The 15,457-nt window shown below is 38.0% G+C and overlaps 1 protein-coding gene across 1 annotated transcript in view; it reads left to right on the forward strand.

Moving 5' to 3' along the window:
• The window catches only part of CUNH4orf17 (chromosome unknown C4orf17 homolog), a 36,769-nt gene extending 21,525 nt beyond the window's left edge, over positions 1-15,244 (forward strand). The window contains exons 6-9 of the mRNA XM_033178172.1: positions 10,619-10,700; positions 12,095-12,302; positions 13,332-13,375; positions 14,851-15,244. Coding sequence (XP_033034063.1) covers positions 10,619-10,700; positions 12,095-12,302; positions 13,332-13,375; positions 14,851-15,050 — 534 coding nt within the window. The 3' untranslated portion in view covers positions 15,051-15,244. The remainder of the gene's footprint in view (positions 1-10,618; positions 10,701-12,094; positions 12,303-13,331; positions 13,376-14,850) is intronic.
• Positions 15,245-15,457: the final 213 nt, after the last annotated feature.

Below are 15,457 nucleotides of genomic sequence, written 5' to 3' on the forward strand. Positions count from 1 at the left end.
GCCTTCCTTCCAAAGATCTGGAATTTATAGACATAACACCAAAATGTCTTCCAAACTCTTATAAATGGTTGGTGGGACTATAAATTAGTTCAGCCTCTGTGGAAAGCAGTTTGGAGAGTTCTCAAGGAACTATAAACAGAATTGCCATGCAAACCAGCAATCCCATTACTGGGTATATACCCAAAGGAAAAGAAATAGTTCTAAAAGATAAAAAGACACCTGCACTGGCATGTTAATCACAGCAATATTCACAATAGCAAAGACATGGAATCAATCTCAGTGCCCATCAGTGATGAACTGGATAAAGAAAAGGTGGTATATATACACCATAGAATACTACACAGCCATAAAATATAGAATAATACATTTTGCAGCAACCTGGATGCAGCTACAGGTCATTATTCTAAGTCAATGAATACAGAAACAGAAAACCAAATACTGCATAGTCTCACCAGTAAATGGGAGCCAATCACTGGGTACATGTAGACGTAAAGATGGGAACAATAGACACTGGAAACTCCAAAAGGTAGGAGGAAGGAAGGAAAGCAAAGAAGGAAAAACTGTCAGGAACTCTGTTCACTATTTGCGTGGTAGATTAACTGAACCCCAAAGCTCAGCATTATTCAATATATCCATGTAACAAACATGCACATGTACCCACTGAGTCTCAAATTTAAAAAGAAAAGTTGACCAAACACATCTATTTATTCTTTAAATATTTAATGTCAAACTACAAAATACTAGAGTGTGAGGATACAATCAATTTCTTCATTCACAGAGCTTATGAAGTAATAGCGCAACTGTTATAAGAACATGTACCAGGAGACTTTGTAGCTCAGAGAGCCTTCAAGGAGAAAGGGACGTAAAGAATGTTTAGGATGTAATCAGAAGATAAAGAGAAGTATGGAAGAGATCTTTCCCAGTCAAGTGACCTTCGTATCTTAAGACTAAGGTGTGAGAGCATTGCTTAATTAAAACAACGAACAACAATTAATATGGTTGATGCAGACAGTGCATGGAGAAAGTGGCAAGAGATGGGGCTGGAGACTTAAGAAGAGACTGGATAGTGTAGTACTTTATAAGCCCTATCAAGGTGTCCAGATTTCGTCCCAAGGGGTGTGGGAAGCCAATAAAGAATTTTAAGCACTAAGTGATATTGTATTACTTTGTAAGTATAAGAATTACATAGTTAGAACTGTACTTTAGAAAAACCACTCTGGATACAATATGCAGATTAATTTGGGGAGATAAGGGGTGACAAAGTTGCAAGCAAGGGACTCTGATTCGAAAATGATAGATTAGGTTCAACGCTTAACCTCCTGCTTTAAAAAACTATATAATTCAGCAAAATATATATGGAAACGATTTTCAGGTACTGGGCAACAGGCACTACAGATTGGACCATTGAGAGAAGAGAAACAATTGGGGTTATTTCCATATTCAACCCAGACTTCTGCCTGGGGCACATGCCTAATCATGGCATAGAGAAGTGGAGCCTGAACAGACAGCAGCAACTTCTCTAGGTGCAGAAAACAGAGTTTAGTATTTGGGGATGCTGAGGTGGGTGGAATTTGCAAAGTAAGATCTGAAGAAGATAAATCTGTGCAGAGAATGAGCTCCAGAAATTTAGGGGTACCATTAAGTGTTCAGTCCAATATGAAGCCTCACATGTACAGGATGACTCTGAGACCTGGTAAGGAGAGCTAATGGGAGGTATTACAGAGCTTAGAGTTGCTGGAGTTCTAAGAAACCCTGAAAAGACCTCGCCGGAGTGAAGATACTTTGCGGAACATACCAGGACTTCAATTCAGACCCCAGAAAAGTTACACCTTAAAAATAGCCCTGCAATACAGGCTACTCTAGGCTAGATTCTCAAATCCTAAAATAAAATTTCAGGACATCAAGTTCACCTGCCAATATATTAATAATGTTCAAGAACAAAACACTATTTTTTCCCTCAACTTTCATTTTAAGTTCTGGGGTACATGTGCAGGATGTGCAGGTTTGTTACATCGGTAAACCTATGCCCTGGTGGTTTGCTGCACAGATCATCCCATCACCTAGGTATTATGCCCAGGATCCATTGGCTATTCTTCCTGATGCTCTCCTTCTCCCCTAACATTCCCTGACAGGTCCCAGTGTGTGTTGTTCCCCACCATATGTCCATGTGTTCTCATTGTTCAGCTCCCACTTACAAGTAAGAACATGTGGTGTTTGGTTTTCTGTTCCTTCATTAGTTGCTGAGGATAACAGCTTCCACCTCCATCTATGTCCTTGCAAAGGACACGACCTTATTCCTTTATATGGCTGCATAGTATTCCATGATGTACATGTATCACATTTTCTTTATCCAGTCTATCATTGATGGGCATTTAGGTTGATTCCATGTCTTTGCTATGGTGAATAGTGCTGCAGTGAACATATGCATGCATATATAACAAAATAATTTATATTCCTTTGGGTATATACCCAGTAATGGGATTGCTGGATTAGACGGTATTTCTGCCTCAAGATCATTGAGGAATCACCACACTGCCTTCCACAATGGTGGGAGTAATTTATACTCCCACCAACAGTGTAAAATTGTTCCTTTTTCTCCACAACCTTGCCAGCATCTGCTGTTTTTTGACTTTTTAATAATCGTCATTCTGACTGGTGTGAGATGGTATCTTATTGTGGTTTCGATTTGCATTTCTCTAATGCATTTAGCCCATTTACATTTAAGGTTAGTATCGCTATGTGTGAATTTGATCTTGTCACCATGATGCTAGCTGGTTATTTTGCAGACTTGTTTATGTGGTTGGTTCATAGTGTCACTGGTCTGTGTACTTAACTGTGTTTTTGTAGTGGCTGGTAAAAGTTTTCCTTTCCATATTTAGTGCTTCCTTCAGGAGCAAGGCAGGCCTGGTGGTGACAAATTCCCTCAGCATTTGCTTGTCTAAAAAGCATCTTATTTCTCCTTCGCTTATGGAGCTCAGTTTGGCCAGATGTGAAATTCTGGGTTGGAAACTCTTTAAGAATGTTGAATATTGGCTCCCAATTTCTTCTGGCTTGTAGGGTTTCCACTGAGAGATGTGGTATTAGTCTGATGGACTTCCCTTTGTAGGTGACCTGACCCTTCTCTCTGGCTGCCCTTAATGTTTTTTCTTTCATTTTGACCTTGGAGAATCTGAAGATGATGTGCCTGAGGATGGATCTTCTCATGGAGTATCTTACTAGGGTTCTCCAGATTCCCTGAATTTGAATGTTGGCCTGTCTTGCTAGTTTGGGGAAGTTCTCCTAGATGACATCCTGAAGTATGCTTTCCAACTTGGTTCCATTCTCCTCATCTCTTTTAGGTATTCCAATCAGTCTTAAGTTCAGTCTTCTTACATAATCCCACATTTATTGGAGGTTTTGTTCATTCTTTTTTCTCTATTTTTGTCTGCCTGTCTTATTTCAGAAAGATACTCTTCAAGCTCTGAGATTCTTTCCTCTACTTGGTCTTTTCTGCTATTAATACTTACAATTACATTACATTGTGAAGTTCTTGTGTTGTGTTTTTCAGCTACATCAGGTCAGTTATGTTCCTCTCTAAACTGGCTATTCTTGTTATTGGCTTATGTATTGTTTTATCATGATTCTTAGCTTCTTTACATTAAGTTACAACATGCTCCTTTAGCTTAGCAAAGTTTGTTATTACCCACCTTCTGAAGCCTACCTCTCTCATTCAGCCATCTCAGCCTCAGCCCAGTTCTGTGTCCTTGCTTGAGATGTGTTGCAGTCATTTGGAGGAGAAAAAGCACCCTGGCTTTTTGAGTTTTCAGCGTTTTTGCATTGATTCGTTTTCATCTTTGTGGGCTTATCTACCTTCAATCTTTAAGGTTACTGACCTTTAAATGGGATTTTTGTGGCATCTATTTTTTTGTTGCTGTTGTTTTCTGTTTGTTTGTTTTTCTTCTAACAGTCAGGGCACTCTTCTGTAGGGCTGCTGCAGTTTGCCGGGGGTCTGCTCCAGACCCTGGTTGCCTTGAGTTTTCCCATACCTGGAGGTATCACCAGTGAAGCCTGCAAGACAGCAAAGATGTCTGCCTGCTCCTTCCTCTGGGATCTCCATCCTAGGGGGCTACTGACCTGTTGCTGGCTCAAATGCTCCTAGATGAGGTGTGTGGAGGCTTCTATTGGAAGGCATTACCGGGTCAGGAGGAATGGGATCAGGGACCCACTTAAAGAAGCAGTCTGGCTGCTTTTGGGGAGAGCAGGTATGCTGGATTGGGGGGATCTCTTCCTCGTCCAGACCACTTGGACTTTCCAGAACTGGCAGGCTGGAATGGCTGAGTCAACTGAAATGCTAAGACAACAGCTGCCCCTCCCCCCGGAGGGCTCTGTCCCAGGGGGAGATCAGAGCTCTGTGCATATGACCCTGGCTGGAGTTGCTGAACACAGGGAGGCCCCACCGAGTGAGAAGGAATGGATTGGGATCCCACTTAAAGAAGCAGTCTGGGCATGATCTGGCACAGCAGCTGTGCCTTGTTGGTGGGGACTCCTCTCTGTCCGGATGGCCTGCACTTCCTGGAGCCAGCAGGCTAGAACAGCTGAGTTGACCAAAACACAGAGATGCTGGCTGCCCCTTCCCCTGGGAACTCGGTCCCATCACAGGCAGTCTCCAGCCTGTTGCCACTGGCTGGCTGGAATTCCAAGCCAGTGGGTCTTAACTTGTGAGAGCCCCCGTAAGTGGGGCAAACAGAATGATGCTGCTTAGCTCCCTGGATTCAGTCCCCTTCCTAGGGATATGTACAGATAGATTTCCTGTCTTGCCAGGATTCCTGAGCTGGAGTATGTTTCTGTGTGTACCTGAGTGGCTATTCTGCTGAGACTCCACATAGCTCTGTGTTTCATGCCCAGGGCCCTGTGGCATGGGCTCATGAGGGCACCTCCTGATCCACAGGTTGCAAAATGTAGACTCTCCACAATGTAGCATATACAAAGTCCCTCAAATAATAGTTATTAGACATGCAAAGAGCAGCAACTACAACCCATAAGCAGAAGGAAAAAAAGAATTCATAATAACAGACACAGAAATGGCACAGATGTGGAAATTAGTAGAAAAGGCTGTAAAAGAGATTGTTTTTAAAGATTTTCAAAGATTTCTAGGAAAAAAAGACATAATGAGTGAATAGATGAGGCATCTCTCAAGAGAAATGGAAATTAAAAAGAGACCAAAAGGAAACCCTAGAATTGAGAAATACAGCTATGCACTGCATAACAATGTTTCCATCAATAACAGATCATAAATATGACAGTGGTACCATAGGTATATAATATGGTATCTTTACTGTACCTTTTCTATGTTTAGATATAGTTATATACACAAATACTTACCAATGTGTTACAATTGCCTACAGTATTTAGTACAGTAACGTGCTGTACAGGTTTGTAGCCCAGGAACAAGAGGCTATACCATATAGCCTAAGTGTATAGTAGGTTGTATCATCTAGGTTTATGTAAGCACACTGTATGATGTCCACACAATGATTGGATCATTAATGATGCATTTCTCAAAACGTGTTCTTGTCATTAAGTAATGCATGACCGTACAATATTTGAAACCAAAATTTCACTGGATGTGATTAGCAGCACACGTGGCACTGCAGAAAAAAATATGTAAGTGGAGTTAAAGAGAGGGCAATTAAAAAAAATCCAAATTAAAGTAAAAAGACTTCAAAATATGTAAACAAAAGCTTACTGACCTGTGAGAATATATTGGGTGATCTAACACATGTGCAATGGGAGTCTCAGAGGAAGAGGAAAGAGAGATTAGAGCATAAAAATTATTTGAAGGGCTAATAGCTAATATTTTTCTAAATTTAATGAAACCTTACAAAACCCAAGAAAGATAAACACAGAAGTTACATCTGGGTACATCATAATAAAGTTGCAGAAAACCAAAGAGAATATCTTGAAATCAGCAAGAGAAAAAAGACATATTACATATACAGTCATGCATCACTTAATGACAGGAATACATTCTGAGAAATGTGTCAGACAGTTTCATTGTTGTATAAACAACACAGAGTGTACTTACATGAACCTAGATGTTACAGCTACTACACACCTAGGCCATATGCTATAGCCTATTGCTCCTGAGCTATAAACCTATACAACATTTTACTATACTGAATACTATAGAAATTGTAGCACAATGGTAAGTATTTGTATATCTAAACAGGAAAAGATACAGTAAAAATACAGTATGATAATCTTATTGGACCACCATTGTATATGTGGTCCACTGTTGACTAAAACATTGTTATATGGTGCATGACTGTAATGATAAAAATGACAGCTGACTTCTCACTAGAAATATGCAAGCCATAAGACAATGAAATGACATTTTAAAGCTCTTAAAATTTAAAGATAAGCTGACATTTTATAGTTCTGTCATTCGGAAGTAAAGGAATAGGTGAGAGGGAGGTAAGTGTGGTTATAAAGAAAACAGAGTGGTAAAATGTAAAACAACAATAACACAACGTTCAGATGAGGGATAAATGGAAGTATAACTCATAAGATTCTAACACTATACATTAAGTGGTATAATATTAATTCAAGGAACACTATATTAGATTAAGGATGCATATTTTAATCCCTTGAACAACAAAAAAAGTATAGCTAAAAAGCCAATGGAGAGGATAAAGTGGAATATTAAAATATGCTTGATTAATCCAAAAGGAGACAGAGGAAAGAATAAGGGGAACAGTAACAGAAGGAAAAAATAAAAAACAAGTAGCAAGATGGTACACTCAAAAACTATGCAAAAGGACAAGTAGAATAAAAATTCCAAGAAAAAGACAAGGATTGATAAGTTTGATAATAATTTTTAACAAGGGCCATTGTTTCAGCTTCTTTAAATGTTTGGAGTTGATAATGAATATATTTAGATTTATTTATTTTAATACTGATGTGCAGAGTAAATGGTAACTCCTTCATTTCAAAAGTTAAGTAATCAGCAAACAAATAATTTAACATGTCTTTTAAGGGATAAATATGAATAAACAATGTCAGATAGTTCATGCCTAGGTTTTCAAATAAAAAAATAAAAAAATTTGGACAAACATAAGGATAGAAGTCTCCTATTCCAGAACCTGGCAAAACCAATTTTCTTTGACCAGAGAAGACAGTTTCTTAGAAATCCAGTTCATTGCCACTCAAATCTCTAATCCCAGGTCTGGTTTGGGTAGTTTCTTCTGGTAATGTGCATTAATACCATCATTTTTTTTTCCCTGTGATCACTCTTTACAGAGATTCGAAGTCACTAAATCCTGCCAGACCTGACCTTTTATGACTTGGGAGGGCAAATATATTGTTAAAGAAGTGCTGAACCATGTTTTTTGTACACTCCCTTTCAAGCCACAACACACAAAAACTGAGGATGGATCCTTGACTTTGATTTCTAATTGAATAGGTTCAATGACCAGGGAGCTTCCCTCTATTGGGAGTAATTGAAAAAGTTCCATTTCAAGTTTAAGGAATTTCCACATGTGTTAAAATTTGCACTCATCCTTACAGCACATAGACTTGTGAGTACAGAATAATGCCAATAAAGATGGGAAGATATGAATCATATACATTATGCCACTTCATGAAATATGTTCAGGACAGGCACTCAGAACTCAAGGTCAAGAACCATTTTGGAAAATATGATTGCTAGAATGAGAATTGGAAAGTCCTACAAAGACAGGATATCAGGACAACTTTTATGGTAGGTACCAAGGCTGGAATCCCCAGAATCTTTGCTGGATAATGGTGGATATCTCTGATGCTGAGCACCTATCCTCTGGAGTTGGAAGAGAAGTTTTCAATTCCAGAAACCTTTCAGGTAGTCCGCTCTGAGTTTTTGCCTATCAAGATGATACAGAGAACCCTACATATACGTTTTCAGTTACCACTATAGCAAAAGAAACATGGGGTTGCCTTGAGGAATTAAGGTTTCTCTGCCTCTAGAAATCATGAGATCATTGATGAAAAGTTTTTTGAGGGATTCCAAAGAGTGAGTTCAATAAACTTCCACAGGTGGAATAACAGAGAGAATCTACTCATTGGATGCTTTTCCGTTTCTCCAGAGATCTGATCAAGATTCGATTTGTGACCCATTGGAAAAGCTATAATATCTCTGACGCTCAAGAAGCCTGGTTTACAGGTGTAGTCATCATCCCTGCCCCAAGCTGCAGAAACAAATGTTTTTCTGAAGAGATTGGAAGCTACTGTGTTCATTGTGCATCTGCATAGGTTTCTGTAACAGAGAATGCAGGAGGTTTCCCAGGAAGACATATTCTACATCCTCTCACTGAAAGGATAATTATATTATCTAGGATGTTGTTGATCAACTAGTGATCTATGACAGAAGCAGCTAAGAGTGATGTGCAATCACTATATTGATGAAAAATGCACAGAGGCAGAGTGGCTTAGAAAATACCATGAGGCTTTTTTTCTATTTTTGCCACAGTTGTTGATTTGTTGTGAAATTAGGAGCAAATCTAACTTTCTCTCTTTAGAATATGTCATTATCAAAGACAGAAATCTTAATATAATAACAAAGTTCAATACAGGGCAGTTGATTTTTCAGCCATTTAATTTTGCTTCTCTATCTTCAGCATCTAGATCAATTACTAATACAAATATTTGTTAAATTAATAATAATTTAAGACTTCAGGCAGAAATACTAAGAGAATGAATGTTGCAGTAGCTCAAACCAGATTTGATGTTGCTTTAGGTTGCCTCAAGACAATGAGGATGAAGACAAAAGGAGTGATTTGGGGAAGGGGAACATCACACACCGGGGCTTATCATGGGGAGGGAGGAGGGGGGAGGGGATTGCATTGGGAGTTATACCTGATGTAAATGACGAGTTGATGGGTGCTGACGAGTTGATGGGTGCAGCACACCAACATGGCACAAGTATACATATGTAACAAACCTGCACGTTATGTACATGTACCCTAGAACTTAAAGTATAATAATAATTTAAAAATTTAAAACATTTAAAAAAAAAGTAGTATTTAGAAGGTAGATTTTACTGAATTTGTCTGACATTATGTTTTAGAAAAGGGCAAGGGAGTTGTCCAGGATGAATCTCAGCATCTGGTTTGGACAGTTAAATGTATTGGTGCTGTTCATTGAGACAGGGGAACCAGGAGGAAAAGTAAGTTTGGAGCAGGTTTTAGGAAAATAAATGTGGATTTTGTTTTATATATTTTGTGTCCAAAATATCTATAGTATAGCTAAGTGAATACATCTAGTAGGCAGATGGATATACAGGACTGAAGTTCAGGAGATAGATATGAATATCAGATATGTCTAAATTCTAACAGCAGACACAATTAAGACTCAGTTAGGAAACTTCATTACCTGTGCTTACTTAACACATTGTACTTTTATTTTAATACTTATGATAGTCCATTTTTATGAGAATTAATTATTCCATATTTCTATCTCTACTGTCACCTACATTTAAGCCTGTAGCTCCAGAGTTTTTAAAAAAATCTCAAGGAAGCATTCTGAATAAAGGGAATTACATTCCTATCCCATTGGGCCAATCACTGTGTTCAAGAAACTGAGGTACAACGATGACTTGAGCCCAGATCACATCCCTCTCTCTCAGACTATGGAGAGGAGCAGGGCAGATGGGGCCAGTTCTGTGACTGATGGATTATCATTAGAACCCTATGGTACAGTGGGAAGGATAAATTCACCACAAGTATATTCCTACTAGAAGACATTGGTATTGAATAGACAAAGCAAGACAAATGCTGGGATTCACTCAGGATGGTGGTGGAAATATTAAAGGGAAATATTAGGGAAAGTTATAGGGAATAGTCACAAACCTTTTGGAAGGTCAGAAGGTTACATAGCTTGTAATAATTGAACAGACTGAAGGCAGCTGGTTCTTACCTTGGACCATTAGGTCATCGGGTAAATACTAGGGACAATAGAGGCTTCCCCAGTTGTCTGTTTACCCTACCTCCATTAACTAACCTTTGACCCAGATGGCCTTCTTGGGGGAGGTCGACTAGGGATATTGCCCCCTAATGATATTTACCTTAGACCTCGGTACCTGAGCTTTAATCATTCCTAGAACTCTCATAACCATGTTAATTATCCGCAAGTGTGTTTACTCAAAGCTTCTGTTGTGAATTGTTTATCAAATAAATGCCTGGAGTGCGAGCTGCTCAGGGCCAGCCGCAGTGACAAACCTCTCTTGGTGTGCAGGCAGTCGGATGCTTGGCTTTACTGGCAAGACAGAATATCTGTGTGTCAATGTAGGTTTTATTCATCCGTCGTTTAGGTCAGGGTCTGCGGGCAGACTCCCACAGCTAATGCCCTCTTATGAGGAGCAAAACCTCAGACAAACACACTCCATAGCCTACCCTAAACTGTTAATTGTGCTGGAAATGTTGTTTTCACTAGGATTCTACTGTGGGCTATTTGAAATTTAGCTCCTGAGTTAAAAATCTCAATTGACTTAATTGCACATCATATACAGAGTGATATTTGGGAAGATGGGATTTGGAGAAGGTAAAGGAAAACTGATAAACCTTGTACTATTTATTTGCTCATATGTAACTCTAATGTTCTCTGTCAGATCCTGGCAAAGCTCTGTGACATTTTGCATACTGATTCTCTGGCAGAAGTTTTACAGTGGCTGCTTCATGCAAGTTCAAAAGGTGCGACTAAAATACACATTTTAAAACACTGAGCTCAATTTATTGTCAGAAACTGGAAATATGCCAATATCTGAAGTTTTGTACGTTGGGTTTGCAAAGATAATGTTGCAGTACTATTTCCGCAATGTTTCAGTATAAGGTAATTGCTGTTCTGCATATCCAGCTGCATGCATGTGGGTCATTCAATGAACCCAAAATTCAGTATGCCTTAAATTGAACTCATTTGGGTGACATGAAACACTTGTGTCCAAGGGCGGTATTATTCTCAGCTGGAGTTGGTTTGTGCTCCTCTAGAGTCCACACACCCAGGGGCCTCCCTGAGCACATCCTCTGACCTGTTGTTAACTCTGAACACAAAGCTTCTTTCTTTCCTTTGGTAAGGAGAACAGTAGAACAGCTACCCAACCTGCAACAGCTCTTCCAGTTGCCCAGCAAAACCATCAACTCAGTCATCTCCTAACCTCTTTTGGGCCCTTCCTGTCCTGTTTCATGAAAACACATGCCATTCCCAATCGAGACACTGATAAGTGGCAGAGAGCAGCTATCTTCAAATGTAGCTGGTCATCCTACTGACTGAGGCAAAATCTCTGCAGTGGACTTGAGAATTTGCAGGTCTGACAAGTTCCCAGGTGTTGCTGATAATGCTGGTCTCAGGACCACTCTTTGAGAATCACTGCACTGATCAATGCTAGGAAGTACCAATGTGTGAGGAACAGTCTAATGTTTTAAAGTAGGAAGCATTTTGGAAATATTACCTTGCTCTAGGAATTCAATACTACTTTTTAGGCAATTGAAAAGTGCTTAGAGGCAATGGGTCTTTAGTTATCTTCCATTATTTTTCCTTTTTAAGAATGTAACATTTAATAAACTATACAAGTAATAAATCCTTATTGTTGGGAGAAAGAACAGATGAACAAGAAAGAAAAAAAGAGACGAGACAGAATAGAAATAATCAATAAAATCACCACAGACATCATTTAAGTGAATACTTTGGTGTATATCTTCCTAGATATGCTTGTAACTATTTATTACCTATTAGTCTGTATTTTAACAGAATCATATTGTACTTATTTTTGTATAGGTATCCTTATATCTTTGGTGGCAGCCTGTAAGACTGGCTATTGTACTCAATATTTTAAAACTATTCCACTGCTATTCAGGGACAAGTGCCTCAGTGAGTTAACTACTCTGGGCACTCTACAGTGTCACAGGTCAACAGAAACCATGTTAAAATGAACCAACTTTTCTGCAGAAGTCTTTACTCCCACATAGGTAACTATCCAGAAAATAGATGACCAGTCTTTCATACTCAGGAGCTGGATAATCTTGTGTTTCTAGCCAAAATGACAATTGCAACCTTTACTTCTCCCACCCTTTTTTATCTTTTAAAACAGAAAAAGAGTGGGTCTCAGCTTTGATTCATTCTGAGCTTGCTGAGATAAACCTGTTGACTCATCACAGAAGAAACACCTCAATGGAACCAGCACCAGAGACTGGGAAACCAACCACAGTTAAATCACCACCCACAGTTAAATTGCCCCAAAATGTACTTGCAAAATCAAAAGTGCTGACCAGAGATACAGAAGGGCATCAACCAACCAGGTAATTAGATATAATGGCCTCCTAGAGGGAGGGCCTATGGTATATGAAGATTTTGAATTATCTTGTTATTTACCTTTCAAAATGTTAAACAGGAGGTTCTAAAGCTCCACTTTATTCAGTAAATGACTGCAATATATATTTGCTTTCATTTTCATATATGTAATATAAGAATTGTTCTCAATTCTATTGTTTAGAACATTTTGGCATTTGGTTTCTTATCTGGTAACCTTTCTTTTTAAGAAAAATTATTTTTCCACTAAGGGAAAAGCAAGAACGGCTACCTAGAAATCTAAGATAATAAAGGTTTTTATAGTTTAACTAAAAATAGATGCAATTAAGGAAATCAAAATTGTATTGTTACAGTTAGTGTATATTTTGTTAAATGTGTATCACACAGGTTTCACTTTTTTTGTGTAGAACAATGCAAGGTTAAAATAAATTGCTTCACTTAATTTTCTCTGATTTACTACTGGGGCCCCCTAGAGAGAAAAATAACTACTAAAATAATTGAAATTACTGAAGGAGAAATTTTTCTTAAATGCTGTAATTTCAATAACAGAAGAAAAATACATATTTATGTAGAATCATGGTGAAAGAATGTATGGTAGGATATTATTTAAGCTTTGAGAGAAAATCTTGTTGCTTTAAAATTAAAAGTTGAGTAAAGCTTAAAGTTAGAGGAAAAACACATTTTTGAAAATATAAATATGTCAATTTAAAAAGCATTAAGATAAAAAAATTATATTACTAATTGTCGCTATCTTAAAGTTTCCATAAAATCTGAAACTGGAAGATAGTAAGGTAATCTCTACCTTAATATATGATACAATAGTTAGATATTTACTCAAAGTAAGAAGAAGTTTTCATTGGGAAGTAAATTTAGCACTGTATGCATTAAAAAAAAAACAAAGAATTGGGGTAGCATATTTAAGATACATACACACTGAACTTATTGATGACAGTGTAGTCTATAGAAAATACTTTTTTGTATCTGTGAAACTCACTTTTTTCTTTCTCCAACTGATCTAGAGTGTCAAGTCAAGGATCTGCAGAAAGCAAGGAAGTACCAAAAGGTTAAGTACAGTTTTTGGTAGCTACTGAGTTGGTATAAAGAAACCAGTAAGTACTAATGACCTAGGGAACAGATTTTAAGGATCAGTGCTTTTAAAAAAACAGAAAAATACAATAGTAATTTCCAGATCAACTCTTGTGAGAGTATCTGCTGACTTTCTCATAAAGATAAATTTACCTTTGTTTTGAAAGGCAAAGTGCCTGATCAGGGACAGACATTCTTTGAGAAGCAAGTCAGCAGGACAACAGGAACTATAGGTTTGGTTATAGCAAGTCAGTGAAAAGGGAAACCCTACATTGACCTAACGAAAGGATAATGATCTCAGAGTTTTGGTTCTTCAGAGCTTAATGGAGCTAAATAATTTCACTGGAAACAAAGTTAACCAGAGAGAAGGGCAAAATGGCAATCAGCCACAAGCAGGTGACCTACGAGACAGCAAAAATACAATAGAAAAGAGCAGTTTTGTGTCCCACCAGAAGCCCAGCTCCAGTCTATAGGGGCACCAGGGAGAATCAAGAATTGTGGAAAGTCCTACCTTGGTCCAAAATAGCCCAAACAAAGTATCCTTGTAGGTTTGGCAGTTTCTAGGTTTAAAACAAGCAGAGCACTCATGACTACAGAGCAACAACTATGAAGCGTATCTACAAGCTTTATACAAAAATCTGTCTTGTCATTTCTACAAGTTCCCTTTACACCAGGAATGATATATAGTCAATTAGAGCTCACTGGGGTCACCCTAGACACCAGCAAGTTCCACTGTGATTAACCAAACCCAAAAGAGGCACTATCTGCTAACAGCCAATAGTAAGTATAGTTTAAAAATTACAAAGTACTCCCCTACTTAGACCCCAAGAACAGCCTATTGTTTCTGGCCTCTCCTACCAAACTCCTCATCCTGGGACTATAACATCATGACAGTGATGGTTTCTATTATTCAACTTGATGTCTTACCTGTAAGGCCCACACATATTTTATCATTTAGATATTTGGAACTTTTTTGTATAAGAATTCCCCAATCATGCCCCTTTCTCTCCACTGTTGATATTCAGCATCTCCTTACATCCCTATTCCTGCTTGGGTGCAACTATGTAGGCCTTATGAGCACAATTAACTTGTTTTAGCCTGCTTGTCTCTTCTTTTGTTGCATCCATCAGGACCATAGATCTTCCTTCTTTCTCTCACTGTCCCATTCTCACCCATCACTCTTACCCATAACCAACTCTATATCATTGCAATTGAAATCATGTTTACTTTTGAGAGTGAAGGAACATATCCTGCATGTTACAGAACAAATAACTCATTAAAGATGAGTAAGTGGTTAAAAAAAAAAAGGAATATATTATTTTATGAGTTTTGGGTATATTTGATGTACCTAAACTTCACATAGTTTTTTGTAGATAATTTACTACTAAAACATGGAGAAGCTGTATTCAGTGTCTTGATTATGGTCTTATTTAGATTTTTTCTCTATTTCAGAGGCTGAGCACAAGCCTCCATCATTTATAAGAAGAAATAATATGAAAATACCTGTTGCAGAATATTTCAGCAAACCAAAGTCTCCTCCCAGGCCTAACACTCAGGAAAGTGGATCAGCAAAACCAGTGTCAGCAAGGAGTATACAAGAATACAACTTCTGTCCCCAAAGAGCAGGTTATCCCTCAACATACCGAAGGTAGAAGTTCTAGACTGGGTGAATTCTTTCATGAATACGAGCTTACCATTTACATCATCGAATTATTTTTCAAATGTATATTTTTGGTATTGAGGAATCAAGTGGTCCTCTTTATGGTAGCACATGTAAATCTAAAAATACCTGTATGTAATGCTACAAATAAATATTACTGGAAATGATATTTCCATTTGTAGTTAATACTATGTGTAAAAGAAATATGTTTATTTATATACTATGTTTCCAGTCTTGCACTATTAGTACATGAGCATACAGCCTTGATACTAGAAAAATCATCCATAATCAGAATTAGGCAGTTACACTTTGACATCTACCCCAAACTCTGTTGGGGGGAACAAAACACAAAGAACAAAAAACAAAACACCACCATCACCACAAAAACAAACAAACAAA

The sequence above is a fragment of the Trachypithecus francoisi genome, unplaced genomic scaffold (assembly GCF_009764315.1).
Source record: "Trachypithecus francoisi isolate TF-2019V2 unplaced genomic scaffold, Tfra_2.0 Contig01566, whole genome shotgun sequence".
Classification (NCBI taxonomy): domain Eukaryota; kingdom Metazoa; phylum Chordata; class Mammalia; order Primates; family Cercopithecidae; genus Trachypithecus; species Trachypithecus francoisi.